The following is a 16,067-nucleotide window of genomic DNA, read 5'->3' as shown; positions in this document are numbered from 1 at the left end:
TGATTTCCACAGGGAATTTACCAAGCATGAATACATGAGCTTGCAGGACTGTTAAAAAAAGGGTTATTTATCTATGGTAGCGGTGAGCAACCGCATTCATAGCCAGACAGATTTGTGGCTTTCTGCTTCAGTTAATGCATATGTTAGCGTAAGTGATAACAAGATGCACAGGGCTGATACTGAATGGACCTCCAAGCTGCATGGCAGCTGAAGCATGTCAAGGTGACTGCTGATGAATAATCAAAGTTTTACTGTTTACCATGTTTAATAACTCTTACACTAGCGGAGACAATGGGGATACCTGGCAAAATGAGAATACAGAAAGGTAACATTTCTGGTATGTTATAGAGTTGACTCACAAATCACAATTAAATTGTTTCAGATTCAAAGTCGATGTCAAGGAGTAGCTTGAATGCACATGAAACTAAAATAATGCAGGAAGGTATTTCTGTCTCTGATCAGTCTTGGGGATCAAAGCTATGATAGACTTACAGTGAGCTGCTTGCCTTGGTCTCTAGCAGCATGCCCGACTTGAATTGGAGTATATTAGGCTCTCTGTCTGAAGTGCTTGTATTGATGAATTACTACAACTGTTCTACTTAACTGGGCAGCACAAGATCTCACGTCAATGTTTTTCTTACATACTGGAGCTAACTTTGAGCAGTAGTTATTCTTAGTTTAACAAGGAGCTTGAAGCTGGCACTAAAGGACTTCCAAACTGCCCCCCTTCCTTTTCACTGGTCTGACGGCAAGATATGTGACCTGTGAGTGCTTAACATGGCACTGAGCTGAGTCACTGTGCACTAAAGACATGACGACAACCAACAGGAAGACAAGAGGCTCTATTCATTTCAGACCACAGGTTCTCAAAGAGCTCCTGTTTTTTTTAAACAGATGAGTATCACACAGTAAAAGGTCAGTGGAAGAATGCCACGCTTTTATTTAGGCATCAGCTTTAAAGTCTTGTAGTTACACACCATACCAGAGCCTGGTATCCATGGCGACCCTGGCTACAAACTCATCTGGTTGCTATGTGGGATCCCAGAAGAGCAGTAAAATATTCATGGCTGACTTATGAACTTTAACACACATTTAGCTAAGTTTGCACTGTGTTAAAAGTATAATGTCTGACAGACGGAGACCTTTTGATGGGCAGAGAAGTTTCCTTTCAACAATAAATATTATATACAGTACTGTCTATATATGATGTATGGTTTTACTTATAATGGATAAAGTCTTGTGAACGTATACTGAATTCTCGCTTGTACACCAGATAGTTACAATGATTGGAAATTGATACTATTGGTAAAAGCAGCAGATTTTAGCAGTGATTGTGAACTGGTGTACTATCTATGATAAAAAGAAAATGCTAAAAGGTTTTATTATCTTGTAGGACATGGGGGGGAAATGCAGAAGTTGACTGGACAATTCCTACTGAGGTTCAAGCAATGGTTTACTGAGACACCCTGGTGGCAATGGCATATTGCATCTATCATCCACAGCCACTTCATAGTATCAGAGCAGACACTGGTGGGGCCAGACGGCTGTGGCTAAACCCACAGCTGCTCCAGTCATGCTGTGTTCTCTGCAGCCGTGGCTCGCAGACAGTGACTTCATAGAGGCCCAGCAATGAGAATATCCTGCGGTGAATCAGCAGGGGTGGAATAATAGAACCCACTCTTCCCAGTGGTGACAAGGAACAAGGGAGGCTGAAACTGAATAATCCACCTGGCTGCAGAACTCCAGCCCATCATGAGCACAAGTAATAATAATATAAAAACAGCTATGTGTTTCTAGAGCCCCACAACTTTAAAACAAAATGAATACCATCGACAATTGTTCAAAAAGTCATGTTTTCCATGGATGGCACAAAAACCCCCCACATGAACCAATCATTAAAGGAACTTACCAATGCAAGGGCTATGATAAGCAGTTGTGATACTGGTAGAACTTTGAAGTAGAACCTGATATTTGCTGCACTAAACATTGGTGTCTGATATAAAGTATGCACAGCAATCTATAATCATGACTTCCCAAGTTCCATATACAGTATATAATTTATATTGCAGACAAGAACTTGGGCTTTTGTTTAAGGGTGGATTTTTTTATAATGACCATAATAAAGATGCCAGAAAAAAAACAATATCACAAGCTTACAGAAGCAAGGTTCAACATGGGCACATGTTATCTTATACAAATGTATTATATACTCTCATTAATATATTGTGTAATGCATTTAAACATAGAATGGGTAAAGCATACAGCATATAAAAAAGAAAAGCATGGAAAAGCCAGTGTGTTAAAGTTCATATGAGAATTGAAATACATGCTGCTGATGCTATTTCAGAGTTGCTTAACCCCATTCACACACTGGTAGTAAGTTGCCCCCTTACAGGCTTTGCATAGAAAGAAGCTCTCTGGGTCTTCTGTAAATGCATTTCTAACTGCGCACCACAGGAACTTTCAGCTCTGGCAATAATAAATGTTTTTATCACAATTCATTATATATATATATATATATATATATATATATATATATATATATATATATATATATATATATATATATATATATGGCCCCAGGGCCAAGGAACTGAACAGGTCGCTCTAAAGACTTCTGGTGGAAATGTGTAGCAAATCAAGTTCTATCTATTTTTAAATGAAGATATACAGGGAGATTCTTGAATAATGAACAACAGGAAAAAAATGTATCACAGGACATCATACCTAGAGAGACAACAAGTTCCCAGGCCATTGGCTAGGGTACAGAGGCCATGTGGACCTCCCTGCTCACTGGGCAGCTAAAATCAGCAGTGTTGACTGAAGAAACCCTTACTTACAGAACCATTATACCCAAATAGCTAACTAATCAAAGACTTGTCATGTGCCAGGCCAATAGTGGAGCTCCTTACTTTGTATTGTTGTGAATCAGACAACAGTGTAGGAAACTACTCTTCCCATACAACTTCCCATCCCGTTGAATCTGTTGAGCTTTAAACACAAGCACAGGTACATCCTGAGCAAAACCTTACTGAGTCAGCAATACCGTGCACAGCATGCTGTCACAGGGTAGCAAGCAGGACATGTGTTAACACAATCCTCTGTGGAGGCAGACTTAGCTACAGTGCTACAAGTTACTAGAAACAGTGTGTTCAGAGGTGGGCCTGCAAATATATGGCTCCCAGCTGTTTTCAGGTTGGGTGTCTCTCTATCTGAAGAGTTGTTTTGTTGCCAGTTGAGCTGTGTCCAGTATGTGGAAGATGATTGCGGAAGTGTAATTTGCCCTTTTTGGGGAAACTGATAGCACACCCAAGATGTGAAAATTATATTTTAATATCATTCCGTATATTCTATGCTATGTAAAAATCTGTGCTTCACAGTGAACATGGTCCAAAAGTAAAAATCCATTGCATTTATTGAGGTACAGTAGCTAGTACTGTATGTGGCTTCCTAGTTAACATAGTTAACAGTAGCACAACTAGGCGCATAGGTATGGTGGATGTATGTGGATGAAATAAAAGATAGCAACAAACCTATTAGAAATCCAGATACAAGACTTTGGTGTGTTCTTGTAGCAGTTTTGTTATCAAAACTTGCAATGCTATCCTCATGCAAATACAAACAATTTATTATTATTATTATTATTATTATTATTATTATTATTATTATTATTAGACACCCATTTAGCCAGTGGTTTCATCTGCACTCTTCACCCATGCACTGTACAGTGTGATACACTTATATATTCTAAATACTTATATAAAACGAATAATGAGATGTATATTCCTACATCCCTGACCTGAATATATGAATCAGTTAAAAAGAAAAAGATCATTGAGCCACATGGTGGTCCTTGTATACCTGGTCAATGGAAAGTATGATTACTCTTACTACTTGTCTCTTCAGGATGGCATAATGTGGGCCAGGCAAGGTTGCACCATTTTAGCCTAATGTGTTAGAATCCAAAACAGTCACAGTATGTGATGTTAAAAGTCTGTGATGTAAGCAAAGAAAATAATGAGAGATAAAAGAAAGGGGGAAAAAAAAACTAATTATGCTTGATATTTTCTGTTTATCTTTTCTTTAATGTTTTCGGACCCTTTTCAGTTTAACAAGCAGACTTGCTTTGAGAATGTTTTTAATCAAAGTCTACCCTCATGTGTTTGTACCTACCTCAGCATATAGAGTGCAGAGAGATGTGGTGCTGAACATTTTTTATGTACTGTTAATCCTGCGCTAAATCAAGATGGAAACTCAGTCGTCAAAGCTGCTGGTTCTGGGGCATCACATTTTGAGTGATTGTGGACAGTGGGTGGATCTTATTAAAGCTTTATTATAAGCGAATTGATAGCCACCAAATATACACCCTGTGTGATGCTGTGATGTGATTTAAGAGACTTTTTTGCTAACACGGAAGCCATTAGATGTGAGGTCTACCAGAGATGTGAAACATGTCAGCAAACTCCAGAATAAATCCTTAATTATGTGCAAGGGCAGTGTATACTTCATACCATTAAAAAGCTGACTTTTAAAGTCCTGGGAATTGAAGCCTGGGGAAAAAAGCCAAATGTATCAAACAAAGTCAGCTTCTGCAGATATGAGTTGTTGTGTAATCATTGTAATATCTTTAGTTTTTACTGGGGCAGGAAATAAAGGACTACATCAAATTACTGCAAGAGCAGCTTCCAGTAGCATTATGAGAAAACAAGTACAAGAGACAGGCTTATTAAGAAGCTGCAGTGCAACGTTTCTAACAAAGAAATGCAAATCTGTTTTTCTGAACTACTTTATGCAATATCTTAAGTCATTTGACAGTTTTTAACAAATGCATTAATTTATATGAGCTTCTGAATAAAAAGAATGAAAGCGCTTGACAACTAAAGGTGTTTGAAATTAATGTATTTTTTAGGTCTCTACAGGAGACAAGATAAGATCAATGCCTTTTATAAAAAAAAATGTATGGGCCTGTGGCAATGTGCCCCGCCCTTGTGTGCATTTCTGTGTATGTTGCGTGTCGGGTGTAAATGTTGGTGTATAGTCATTGGTACACGGGATATAAACAGGTCTGTGTTTCACGTGTATTTAAAAATGTATAATTGTATTTAGGCACGGGATTGCACATCACTGCACGTGCATTTAAAGTAAGTAATATGCGCGCACGAGGTTGCACGTAATTAATTCACGTGCTGGGATTCAAGTGAATAATTAATTAGTAATTGAATCCCAGCACAACAGTATAAATAGATGCACGTTTCATTCACTCGGGGTTGGGTGTTCGTGAGTGGAGAACGGGTGTAGAGAGGAGGAGAACTGAAGAGAAATAAAGAATAACAATTGCTACAGCGTGCTGGAAGTGCCAGCACGGTAATTGTTTAAACGTTCGTCTGCTTGTTTTGTGTGTTAGTGCGTTTTGTTTGTCTATTTATTTTGGCGTAGAGTGCCGTGTGCTGTTTTTGTGTTCGCTTATTTTGTTTATTAAATGCTGAGCACACTCAAGTGCTCAGCTTCACCAATCTCACTGTGTCTGTCTGTTTCTTCCGGGTCTGACGTGTCACCACTCAGCCAGCCTTGTGACAGGGCCTCACTCAATGCCATGGATCTGGCAGTCTGGCTGCCCGAAAATAGATGTCTGCTGGGGGTTAATGCAGTCTTGGCCAAGCTTTTAAAAATTAAGAAATTGGTTTTCAGTGGTCCATAGCGGTCCCTAGGGTGCCTGCTTTTTCCTGGTGTTTCAGCAATCTGGAATGCAGTATTAAAACAGTCTGGTCACCGCCCATGTAAAAGTTAGATGCAAAAGTTTAAAGTGACTCATACGTTGCTAATGTTTATAGTTTATCAAATAAATAAAAGTAAAGCCAAATCTTTGAATGATATTGTATGCTGTATAATGCATCCATGTTGCACTGTACTGCAATGCCAGTCAACAAACCTTAAGTCTTTTTGTTTTACTGCCTGGCGTTCTGATTTATTAGTAGAGAATACTACAAGACAAAAAAAAAAGTGCCATTCCTGCGATTTAGATGCACTTTATAGAGCTGATTTTTAATCTTGCTTGAGATGAGAACAGTTCATTTTATTTTAGCTATTGTTATTTAGCTATTGGTAGTTAATGTGTTTTATTAAGTTTTATTTTATATAAGTTTGCAGGCAATTTAAAAACCCTATAGAGAATGCATACCAATACTTTTATGGAAGTTAAGCGATGCAAGCCAGTGCCAAAGAGACTGCCGTGGTCTTGAGTACTTTTTCCCCAGGGCCGAGTTGTTTATTAATATTGTGTTTCTGTTCTGGCATTTGCAGGGAGATATCCAGCAGCTAATGATTGTTCCAGACCACAGGGCAGCCTATGATTACTGTGAGCACTACAGCCCAGACTGTGAATCACCCGCCCCTGACTCCCCGCAGTCCCAGGACCCAAACCCGGACGGATATGTAAGTATTACAAAACGACAGCCATTTCTTACGAGGCCTGGAAATGCATTTTGGTAGCACCATGTTCACTGTTAAAATACAGAGTGTCACATAAGTGAGGCATCAATGGCTAATTGTTAATATTGGTAATGTTGATGTATGGAGCAGATAGTCAATGGGATGTGGCTGTCAGATTTAACACAGAACATCCTAATGTGCATGTACAGTACTTTATATGATATTGCCTATAATACCTGAATTATGGGATGCCCTGTATTCTCTTCTTTATTCACTCCTTCTCCTTCTTTTTCTTCAAATTCTCTTTTTGCAGTTTTAATATATACAAGTTATTTTTTTCTATCGTGTTATTTTATTTTCCATTCTAGTCTTTTAAATGACCTGCTTAATAGCCTGCTATCCATGTATTATGTGAGGTATCACACATTAAACCACCACAACCCTTTACAAAACCCAAAATACAAGTTTAAATAACTAATTTGCACAGTAATGTTTTAGTTTTCAAAACTTTTTGCCATGATAATTTCCTTTGGTAGTATCCCACAGTAAATCACCTGTTATGACTACGAGTGCGGAGCATAGAACTGTATATTTAAATGTCACTTTAAGCTGTGTCAAAATAAAATTAAAACAATTGTTTGCCTGATTTACTCGTGGTTACAAGACACATACCAAATAAATGTTACATTATTAGCACCGGTATTACATTTAGGCAATGTAACACTTCTTTGAGATGGCTTTATTATTTTACAAAATGAGTCACTGAACATGTAACATGAAATTCTGGTTATAACCAGATAACACTCACAGACTAAAATAAAGACAACTATTGAGTGACTTCAGTAAAAAAAAAAAAAGCTGTATATTGCTAGAATGATATTTAATGCTTGTTTAAGCTTGTACCTGTAGGTACCATGCCAGGAACTGGTCCACAGCCATACAGTTATGTGCGGTACTAAGCCTAATTAAATCATGTTGACTTTATTGCAAATATAGTTTGACGTTAACATAAATCTCAGATATTCCAAGTTAGCTTGTTCTCAGGGTTTCTTCAGATTTTACAGTGCTGCATTCAAGACAAGGGCACTGTTGCTGTAACCTTTCTAAAAGTACTTCTAAGTTGTTAATAGGGAGACTTGCCTGGACCAGTACAGGTAATGCAGGCCCTATTTAATTCACAGTATAATGCAGAGCCCCATTTCTGTAAAGCTATAGGATTAACTTTCAGGAAGAGCGTTTAGCCACTTCTATATCAGACACTGCTAAATAGTCTTCATCTGAGGGTCAAAAAACATGCTACCTGCCAAACCAATTCATCTTAACAGTGAATATATGTTGCTAGTTCCGACATTGGATCAATTGAATACACCCTGACCAGCTATTCCAGATCTGAGCTTTAGTGTGGAGTGGGAATGCAATTGCAGCAAAATATCTTATTTGCAGTCTCCAAAAAAGATTTGCAGGTCCAAAAGTCAGAGGCGGTGAGTTTTGTGCATGGAGCAGGGAAAACAAAGCGCCCAACCCTGTTGCCTGGTTCCATTCCAATGCCTCACATGCTCCTCTGTAGCTGACGAGAGCTGCCTGACAACACTGACAGGCAGGTCCTTACTGGTTTGGGAACCACCTGCGCTTGCCTTATAAAGCACCTTTGTTTGGCTCAGGGCATTCTTCCATTCATAGCTCTAATATATTTATTTTCTAAAGTAAATTAGAAAAGGCAAAGTAAAAAAGCTATACATGCTGCCTCTGCTGCTTCACTAGTCTGGACTAGCTTTCAAATGACAGACGTGTCACCCGGAAAGCCTTGATACAGACACCAGTAACCTTAAGATGCACCTGAAAATGATCTACCAAACCTGTGAACGCACAGAAAATGACATCATAAACTGGACAATTTGTGGTCTTCCAGAAAACAAATAGTGTAACAGCTGTTTAGTTTACAAAACTACAAGTGTCACCTGAGGTAAATAGCATGTCCGCGCGATAGGTCTTAAAACTCTGGGACTGATATGGGCTTTTAAAAGGGAACAAATCAAGTTGGACTGGATATGTGTCATAACATTACAGTTTATTAAAAGAAAAAAAAAACAATAAATAAAACAAGCCTTCCAGTTACATGTAGTGCTGCCTTCATAAATCTTAAAAAATGTCTATATTGTCCAATTGCCTCTAAGCAAGTGTAGCAACACGAGAAAAATTCATGGAACGTAGGCTGATATAAAATTCCTTGAAACTTCAGGACAGACTGTGAGGTACAGGCTACACTTCAGCTTGGGGCTCTGCTGTTTCGGAAGGAGGCCTCTGTTTCACCCATGTAGCACAGAAACACAAGAATGTTTAATAGCACACATGGGTTGCTTATAGTGTTCCATAGGGCCTGACTCACAACTGCAAGGACTCTTTTAAGGAATTTTTGCTAAGGGCTATTTTTTAAAGGCCCTTTTAATACGTTTTATTATTTGTTTATTTATTTTAAGTACTATTAATCTACGGGAAAAACAAATCTTAAATAGTCATTAAAACAGTCTTGAAAGCTTTGTGCTGAATTTATGGGCGTATGTGAATTACAACCCCATGGCCAACTGTGCAGTATTGCTGAAACTCAATCCAGCCAGCTTCCCATTGCTGAAGCTGCAAATGGAGGGACAGGAAATGGCTGATCCTCTGATGATAATAGTTACACAGCTGTCTGGTGTTTACAAAGAGGGGAGTTTTTCTTCCAGCAGGGTAATGAAAGGAAGCAATACAGAGATGCATGATATATTGCTTTCTAAACTAGGAGCACTTTGCAATATAGAGTTTAGTTCTAGGTCCCTAGATTGTGTTTCTTTGTAAATTTGGTACAATCAATTGATGTCACAGTGTAAACTTACAGTTCATATCCATTACAAACATTCCTTCATGGGTCATTCCAGCTGAAGTGGGCCAGGGTTTCTTCATTTGTGGTTGATGATATGTAAACCAGGTGTAATGGTAAAAGGGTCCCCGGGTAGGTATTGTGTGTGCATGCATAAAAAAGAGCCGTGTGACTGTAAGAGCTGAACCACATTATGAAGTCATCAAAAGCCATGTTGATGACTTGTGACCATTTTTCTCTATGTGGGGGGGGGGCTGGGGGTGACCTAGACAGATAACATTTTTATAATTTCAAAGCTTGTTTGCAGGGCTTTCCAGATAAAAAATAATGCATTGAAACAAGTCATTGACTTAAGGGGATGAGCAGCACCCATTGGTCAAATTGAACTCATGCAACCAGGTGAAAGGAACACAGCACTGCAGTGAGGAACTCATCTTGGTACTTTATCAATTTCAGGACGATGACACCTATTACTATGAATACCCATATTACGAAGACATGGATCTCGGTGGGAAGACTACTACCCCTGAACCGAAACCTGATGAGGTAGCAGGACCTGTTGCAGCAGTGGAAGAGGTAAGGACTCGCTGAACTAGAATCAGGAACAGTGTTTTTGAAAAAAAAAGCTTCTACAGTGTACAACTACTTTGCTGCAATATTTCTTTCTTTTTTATAGGATGTATTGTACAAACCCACTGAAGAAGAAACAACAGTGATCGAAACAAAGCCTACGGGGGGAGCGTATCCAGAATATGGAGAGTATGAGGACCCTGAGGAGTATGAGACATACAACGAATATGAAGATGGGGAAGGGGGGAAAAGAGTAAGCGTAGACACAAATGTGGACCAAGGAGCAAGAGTGAACATTGGAACAAATGTGGATCTGGGATCCCGAGTGGACCTTGACTCAGGAGTCGACATGGGAACAAATGTGGACCTGGGATCACGTGTGGACCTAGGATCCAGAGTGGACCTGGGATCACGAGTGGACTTAGGATCCAGAGTGGACATGGGGACAAATGTGGACCTAGGATCACGAGTGGACCTGGGATCCAGAGTGGACCTAGGATCCAGAGTGGACCTGGGATCACGAGTGGACTTAGGATCCAGAGTGGACATGGGGACAAATGTGGACCTAGGATCACGAGTGGACCTAGGATCCAGAGTGGACATGGGGACAAATGTGGACCTGGGATCACGAGTGGACCTAGGATCCAGAGTGGACATGGGGACAAATGTTGACCTAGGATCACGTGTTGACCTGGGATCCAGAGTTGATACAGGGACTGATTTTGACATGAGTACACACACTGACGACATTCATACTTCAACAGTAATCATTTCACAGAATGGAACTGATGTGAGTGCTCTTTAACCTTCACTGTGTTGCATTCAGGAATGTTTTATAGGGGCTAGGTTGATAGAAGCAGGCTGAATCACTTGCTTTGCATGCTTTATGCCTCTGATTGTCTGATTCTGTATCAGGTGTAATTCATTTGGTGTTATCCCCTCAATCCCCAGTGAACACTTGCCCACATCGTAAAATCAGCACACAATTGGTCACATAAAAGAGGTGCACAGCTGTGTTAAACATTCGCTGTGAATCATTGATGCTATCAGTATGTGAGACGCAAACCATTGCCTCAATATGTAAACTGCAAGTGATCACTATATATTTGTTATAAACCACTTGTATACACGTCTCCAGATCCCCATGTTTTGTAAGGTTAAAATGAGGACAGTTCTCTTACTTCTTGTCTGTTTCCCATGAATTACAAAAGCTAGAATATTTTTCATATGGGATATGTTTTAGGATATAACCATGTTTATTTATTAAAATGGTGTATATTCTCTACCACAATGCTCTGTATTTACATATCCAGACCCGAAGCAGAAGTGAATCAGGCTCAGCTGGGCATGGAGGTACTGGGCAAGGAGAGTCCTCGGAGGGGGAGGATTTTACACAAGAAATCCTTAAGGAGTTTGACAAGGAAGATTACTATACAGAGTATGATTATGGTGACAGTGACCAAGATTTTGGTCCTGTTTCTCCCGCCAAGACCGATGATGAGTATAGCCAGGTTTGTATTATTCCTTCTCTTGATTCAGCAAGGGATCTTGCTTTGAAATGCCTCGCTTGTCTGTTCCCCAGATGCTCTTTCAAACAATATGCTCTGTTCTCAATGATTCATTCCTAGATTGTTCTCCACTGCAGGTTGTTCCTAAACGTTTTGCTTAAACGAGATTACCATGAAGTTCTTATACATCCATTTAAAAAAATATATATTTTCACTGTACTGTACTTGCTTCTACCTAAGACTAAAGATTTGTATTTGCTGACTGGGGAGCCATATTGGGGAGCTAAAAGGGCTACATACGGCTCAAGAGCCATCCATTGGACAGCCCTGGGGTAGATCGATCTGGGAAAGGAATGCTGTGTGGTCCAGAGTAGGCTTTATTATACAATATGTACCCTACTGAAAAAACATAGGACTGCAATATACAAAATGAGTATCTTTGACAGATACAAAGAGACCCCTGCTAGAGCTGCTACTGCTGGTCATATCCAGTTATCATATATTATTCTGTTTAGATGTGCGTATGTTGATTAAAATGGTGAAGTCATACAGTTTGTTTTATATATTGTAGGTTGACGGAGCGAGGGGGGAGAAGGGACAGAAAGGAGAGCCTGCCATCATTGAGCCTGTAAGTATTGTTATTATTACTGATTGCTTGTATTCATCGTTATCATATCCAACTGGTGAATAATACCTGTACTTGTTGTAATTGATTATCAAGCATGTGAAAGGAATTAATCAATGGTAACCAGTACAAAACTTGAACAAGAAGCAACTTGGTTTCAACAAGGGGCTGTTACAGTATTGTCCCAAGTTTTATACTGTAAAGTAACTAAAAATGTGCCTTTGACATTACCTTTGCACTGACTCCAAAATAAGGCCAGGCGTCTTAAACCACCAAAGCTTATTTTTGCTTAAATAAATGCCAATCTTTTTCAAGAAAGCTATTATCACTTTCCCCTGCTAGAAAACTATGCAGCAAAAAAGCAAAGCTGACAGCTCATAAGTCATATAAGTAATGGTCGCTCATAAGACATTGGAGAGCATAATTTTGGGTTGGTTTGGATAATTCCTCAATCAAAAAACATGATCTTCATCAGTGTGGTTCAGCTGAGGTGACCCTTAGGGTGCACAATGTGTGACCTGTTTAGTGTAAAGTGCTTGAATGATATAATCTGTTTCAAGTTGTGAATGTGGACCCAGAGATGAAGAGGAAGCTGTGACACTTTCATTGCCCCGTCCCTCCCCTCTGTTTAGGGTTATAACATTCTTGAGTCCTAGAAGTCTTCTTAAATTATCTTAAGTTATTCTGCGGCCCTGAGAAAGCTGTGTGTTGTCTGCTTAATGCACTTTTTCACCTCAAGGTTACACGTCTGGCAATATGCAAACATAAACATTTGAACAGGGAGTTTATCCAAACTGCACCACTGAAGGGTTCTCAGTTGTCACTACTGCCTAAACAAAACTATGCCAGAATAAATAATGCTGGATTTCAAGGATGTTAATAACATGAATGGATGCAGCACAGCTTTCACATCTCCAACTTTTTTTTACAAAGGGTGTGGTTAGTTTCAGATGGTGATAAGTTGCAGAAATTCTGCTGCATTGGGAAACAGCTTCATGCTACTCATTTCATACTTCTGTTTTTGTTCATACGACAATAGGAACCTGGTGTAAGATTTGGGATGTGAAAAGTGGCCAAGTATTATAATCTGATGCTATTTATACTAGTCAGAGCCACTAAGATATAACTACTTCTTCCCAGAGATGCTTGAATTTGGCTGGGCGTGGGGATTAAGCCAGAATTCCTATAGTATTTGAAAAGAACTCAAGAGGATAACAGCACTATCCATAACCCTTAGACTTCCGTCATGACACAATCCTGTTTCTATACATGAGGTGGCATAGTCTTGTACATTCATGTAATACATTTTAAGGGTATTTCATTTCCACAAGGTAGACAGGACTCATCCAAAGAACAGGCTAATCATGCATCTTGAGTGGCGGGTAGACTCCCTTTAACAGAATTCCAGTGTGGCGTGTGAGAACTTTGTTTGGTGTTACAGCCTGCAGTGTTTCTTTAAAAGACACTAAACCATGGTTTGCTTTGTTCACATTAAACTATCCCACGGAGCAGAATAAACATGAATTTTTCTGCCCAGTTGAGCCCCCTGACAGACTTATATTCCCATGGAGTGGAACCATTTGGAAAGGAGCAAGCATGCTTTAAGGTCTGCACTAGAAAAGCATATTCAAATAATACAGCCATATTGCACTAAACAAAGCGTTCACACTGCATACCATGTGTGTACTTTACCACCCACTGTGAGTTAACTGCTGTCTCAGTACCTTTTGAATTCCTTAAAATGTGTTACTGTTGATCGGCAAATAAACTACAGGGAACCCTTAGTCAGTGGCTCACTGTGAGTCGAGGGCTTGGATTTTATTACTGTATGTTAGTTTTATGTACACAATTGCGCTGGGTTTATGGGTATAATTGGCGATTTGCACTCAGAAACAAATGTGTTCCACTCTTTGGCTAAGTAACAAATGTATAGCTCAGGCCACACACACTCGCAGTCAGCCTGGCTTAATAAGATTAACATTGTCCACTGTTATGCAGCTGAACAATTAGGATAAAAGAAAACAATAAAGAACCAGTTTAATTGGACAGCCTTTCTCCAGTTGCAATCAGAGAAGCGATGCGATTGGAGAGTCTATTCCTCAACTGATATCTTCAGTGTTAGAAAGCAGATCAAGTTTATATGGAACATGTGGGTTAGAAAGGCATTTAAGTCTAATGTAAAAGCAGCAGGCTTCAATTAATAAATTGGTCATATATTTTCCATATTTACTATTATTAAAGTACTCCTCGTCTAATTCTTAAAGCTGTTGAAATGCTGTCAGTGCCCTTTCAGCCACAAGAAACAAAACTTTATGATGTCCTCCGGCTCCCGACATGCTGAAACATGAATTCATTAAAAATAGAATGTAGTGAAAAGAGACTGCAGGGTTTGTCTTTCCGAGAGGCGGCAGGGTGTTTTTATTTAATTCGTCTTGCTGTATCATTATAGGCATCCCACTTTACTATTTGGTGCCTGTGAATTGCAATGTCTGTACAGGTAAAAAAAAAAAAAAAAAGACTTCAAGAGAAATGGAAACCGCTCACTGCTGTGTTACAGTTAAGTTTGGTACCTGGATGCAGTACAGAAGAGAAAAGAATGTGCTTAATCACAGCATATTATTTATCCTCGTAAGCACAATAAAAAGAGTCTTGGGTATTCATTTATTTGCTGCGGCATCCTAATTAAGGCATCATAATAAATACTTTTATATAAAGTACGGTTGGAGGATTGCTGCGTTGGCAACTCGGAATGCTTCTGTGTATTTTAATATCACTATTTCTTTATGGCGTAGTTATTACTGTCATAAAGAAAGTCCCTTGATGTTTTGGGAAAGATCCAAATAACCGAAACAATAACCAACAGATTCATCAATAATCCAATAGCTATACATGCTCGTTTCCTGTAGACCTATCTAAGCCATACTGAACTGACTGTGATTAACTTCACTGTTGATACAGATAGCATTTTTGGTTTTTTTTATGAAAATGATCTGTCTTTGGTATCTTAATACCTTTTCAAGTTTAAAAAAAGAAAGGAAAAAGGGTGTAATGTTGACAATAATATATCACCTGGAATTATATTAAAAAAGTAAAATGGATCGGCCTGTTCTTCTGAGCACTTCTCTTCACCTCTTCTCTATTCGTGTAATCTGACCCTACACATGTTTTTGACATGAATTACCATTATCATTTTTGTCAAAACAAACTTGATTGAAACGTTCTTTGCTCTTTTCTTTTCCAGGGAATGCTTGTGGAAGGTCCCCCTGGTCCTGAAGGCCCAGCTGTAAGTAACATGTTCTCTACCCTAAAGGAACTACACCCCTCCCTCCCTCCAAAAAAAAAAGAAACACAATTTGCATACAGCTGCAAAACAAACCTTAGAATGTCTATATATGAGCTCAGAAAACTATTATGTTTCACAACTGTTGAAATCAAAAACTGCTGCCATGACTACCAGTAACCCACTACTGTATAGATACAGTACTACAGTATATGCAGAATTGTAGAATGTAGATCTATATTCAAAATTGTTACAGCTGTTCGTAAGTCTTGGTCTACATCCAAAATCTACCTTCGCTGGCACAGATCCCACAGTGTGTTAGTAACAGTTAGTTAAATCCCTTGTTCTTGTGTCTTTTTCACAGGGTCTCCCAGGATCTCCTGGTCCCACTGGTTCTCCTGGTCCAACCGGAGATCCAGGTGAAAGAGTAAGTAATCCATAACCCAGAACTGAAACACACTCTCAGAAGATCATGAAAGAGGTCTTGACTCCCTGGTTGTCCTTTGTCTAAATACATTGGAAACCTGCTGTCTTTCTGAAAGGAGACTTATATGTTACCAGTTTAACCAGTTAAATAGGTCTCTCTGCCTACAAACCCCTGTTGTTTCTTTGTTTGGTCCTCCTCCTCCCTTCCTCCACCCTGCAGTGTGCCTTGTCTAAGGGGAAGGTGGCCCAAAATCCACTTGTCCTGCCCACTGGCCGAGTCATTCTTAATCACTGTATTGCATTCATCGTAGCTCGGCCAGCATAGGGGCTGCTATCGTGCTTCAATGTGATTGTATTATGTATCTGTCAGCT

The 16,067-nt window shown here is 39.3% G+C and overlaps 1 protein-coding gene across 2 annotated transcripts in view; it reads left to right on the top strand.

Annotated features, from left to right (window-relative positions):
• Nucleotides 1–16,067, top strand: part of LOC117396902 (collagen alpha-1(V) chain-like) — a 129,662-nt gene that overhangs the window by 57,792 nt on the left and 55,803 nt on the right. For both annotated transcript variants that reach the window (XM_033995213.3, XM_033995212.3), the window contains exons 5-11: nucleotides 6,301–6,432; nucleotides 9,743–9,862; nucleotides 9,963–10,646; nucleotides 11,170–11,367; nucleotides 11,936–11,992; nucleotides 15,231–15,272; nucleotides 15,634–15,696. In XM_033995213.3, the coding sequence (XP_033851104.2) occupies nucleotides 6,301–6,432; nucleotides 9,743–9,862; nucleotides 9,963–10,646; nucleotides 11,170–11,367; nucleotides 11,936–11,992; nucleotides 15,231–15,272; nucleotides 15,634–15,696 (1,296 nt within the window). The remainder of the gene's footprint in view (nucleotides 1–6,300; nucleotides 6,433–9,742; nucleotides 9,863–9,962; nucleotides 10,647–11,169; nucleotides 11,368–11,935; nucleotides 11,993–15,230; nucleotides 15,273–15,633; nucleotides 15,697–16,067) is intronic.

Source organism: Acipenser ruthenus, chromosome 31 (assembly GCF_902713425.1).
Source record: "Acipenser ruthenus chromosome 31, fAciRut3.2 maternal haplotype, whole genome shotgun sequence".
In the NCBI taxonomy this organism is placed as follows: Eukaryota; Metazoa; Chordata; class Actinopteri; order Acipenseriformes; family Acipenseridae; genus Acipenser; species Acipenser ruthenus.
This window is presented reverse-complemented; position numbering and strand designations above follow the sequence as displayed.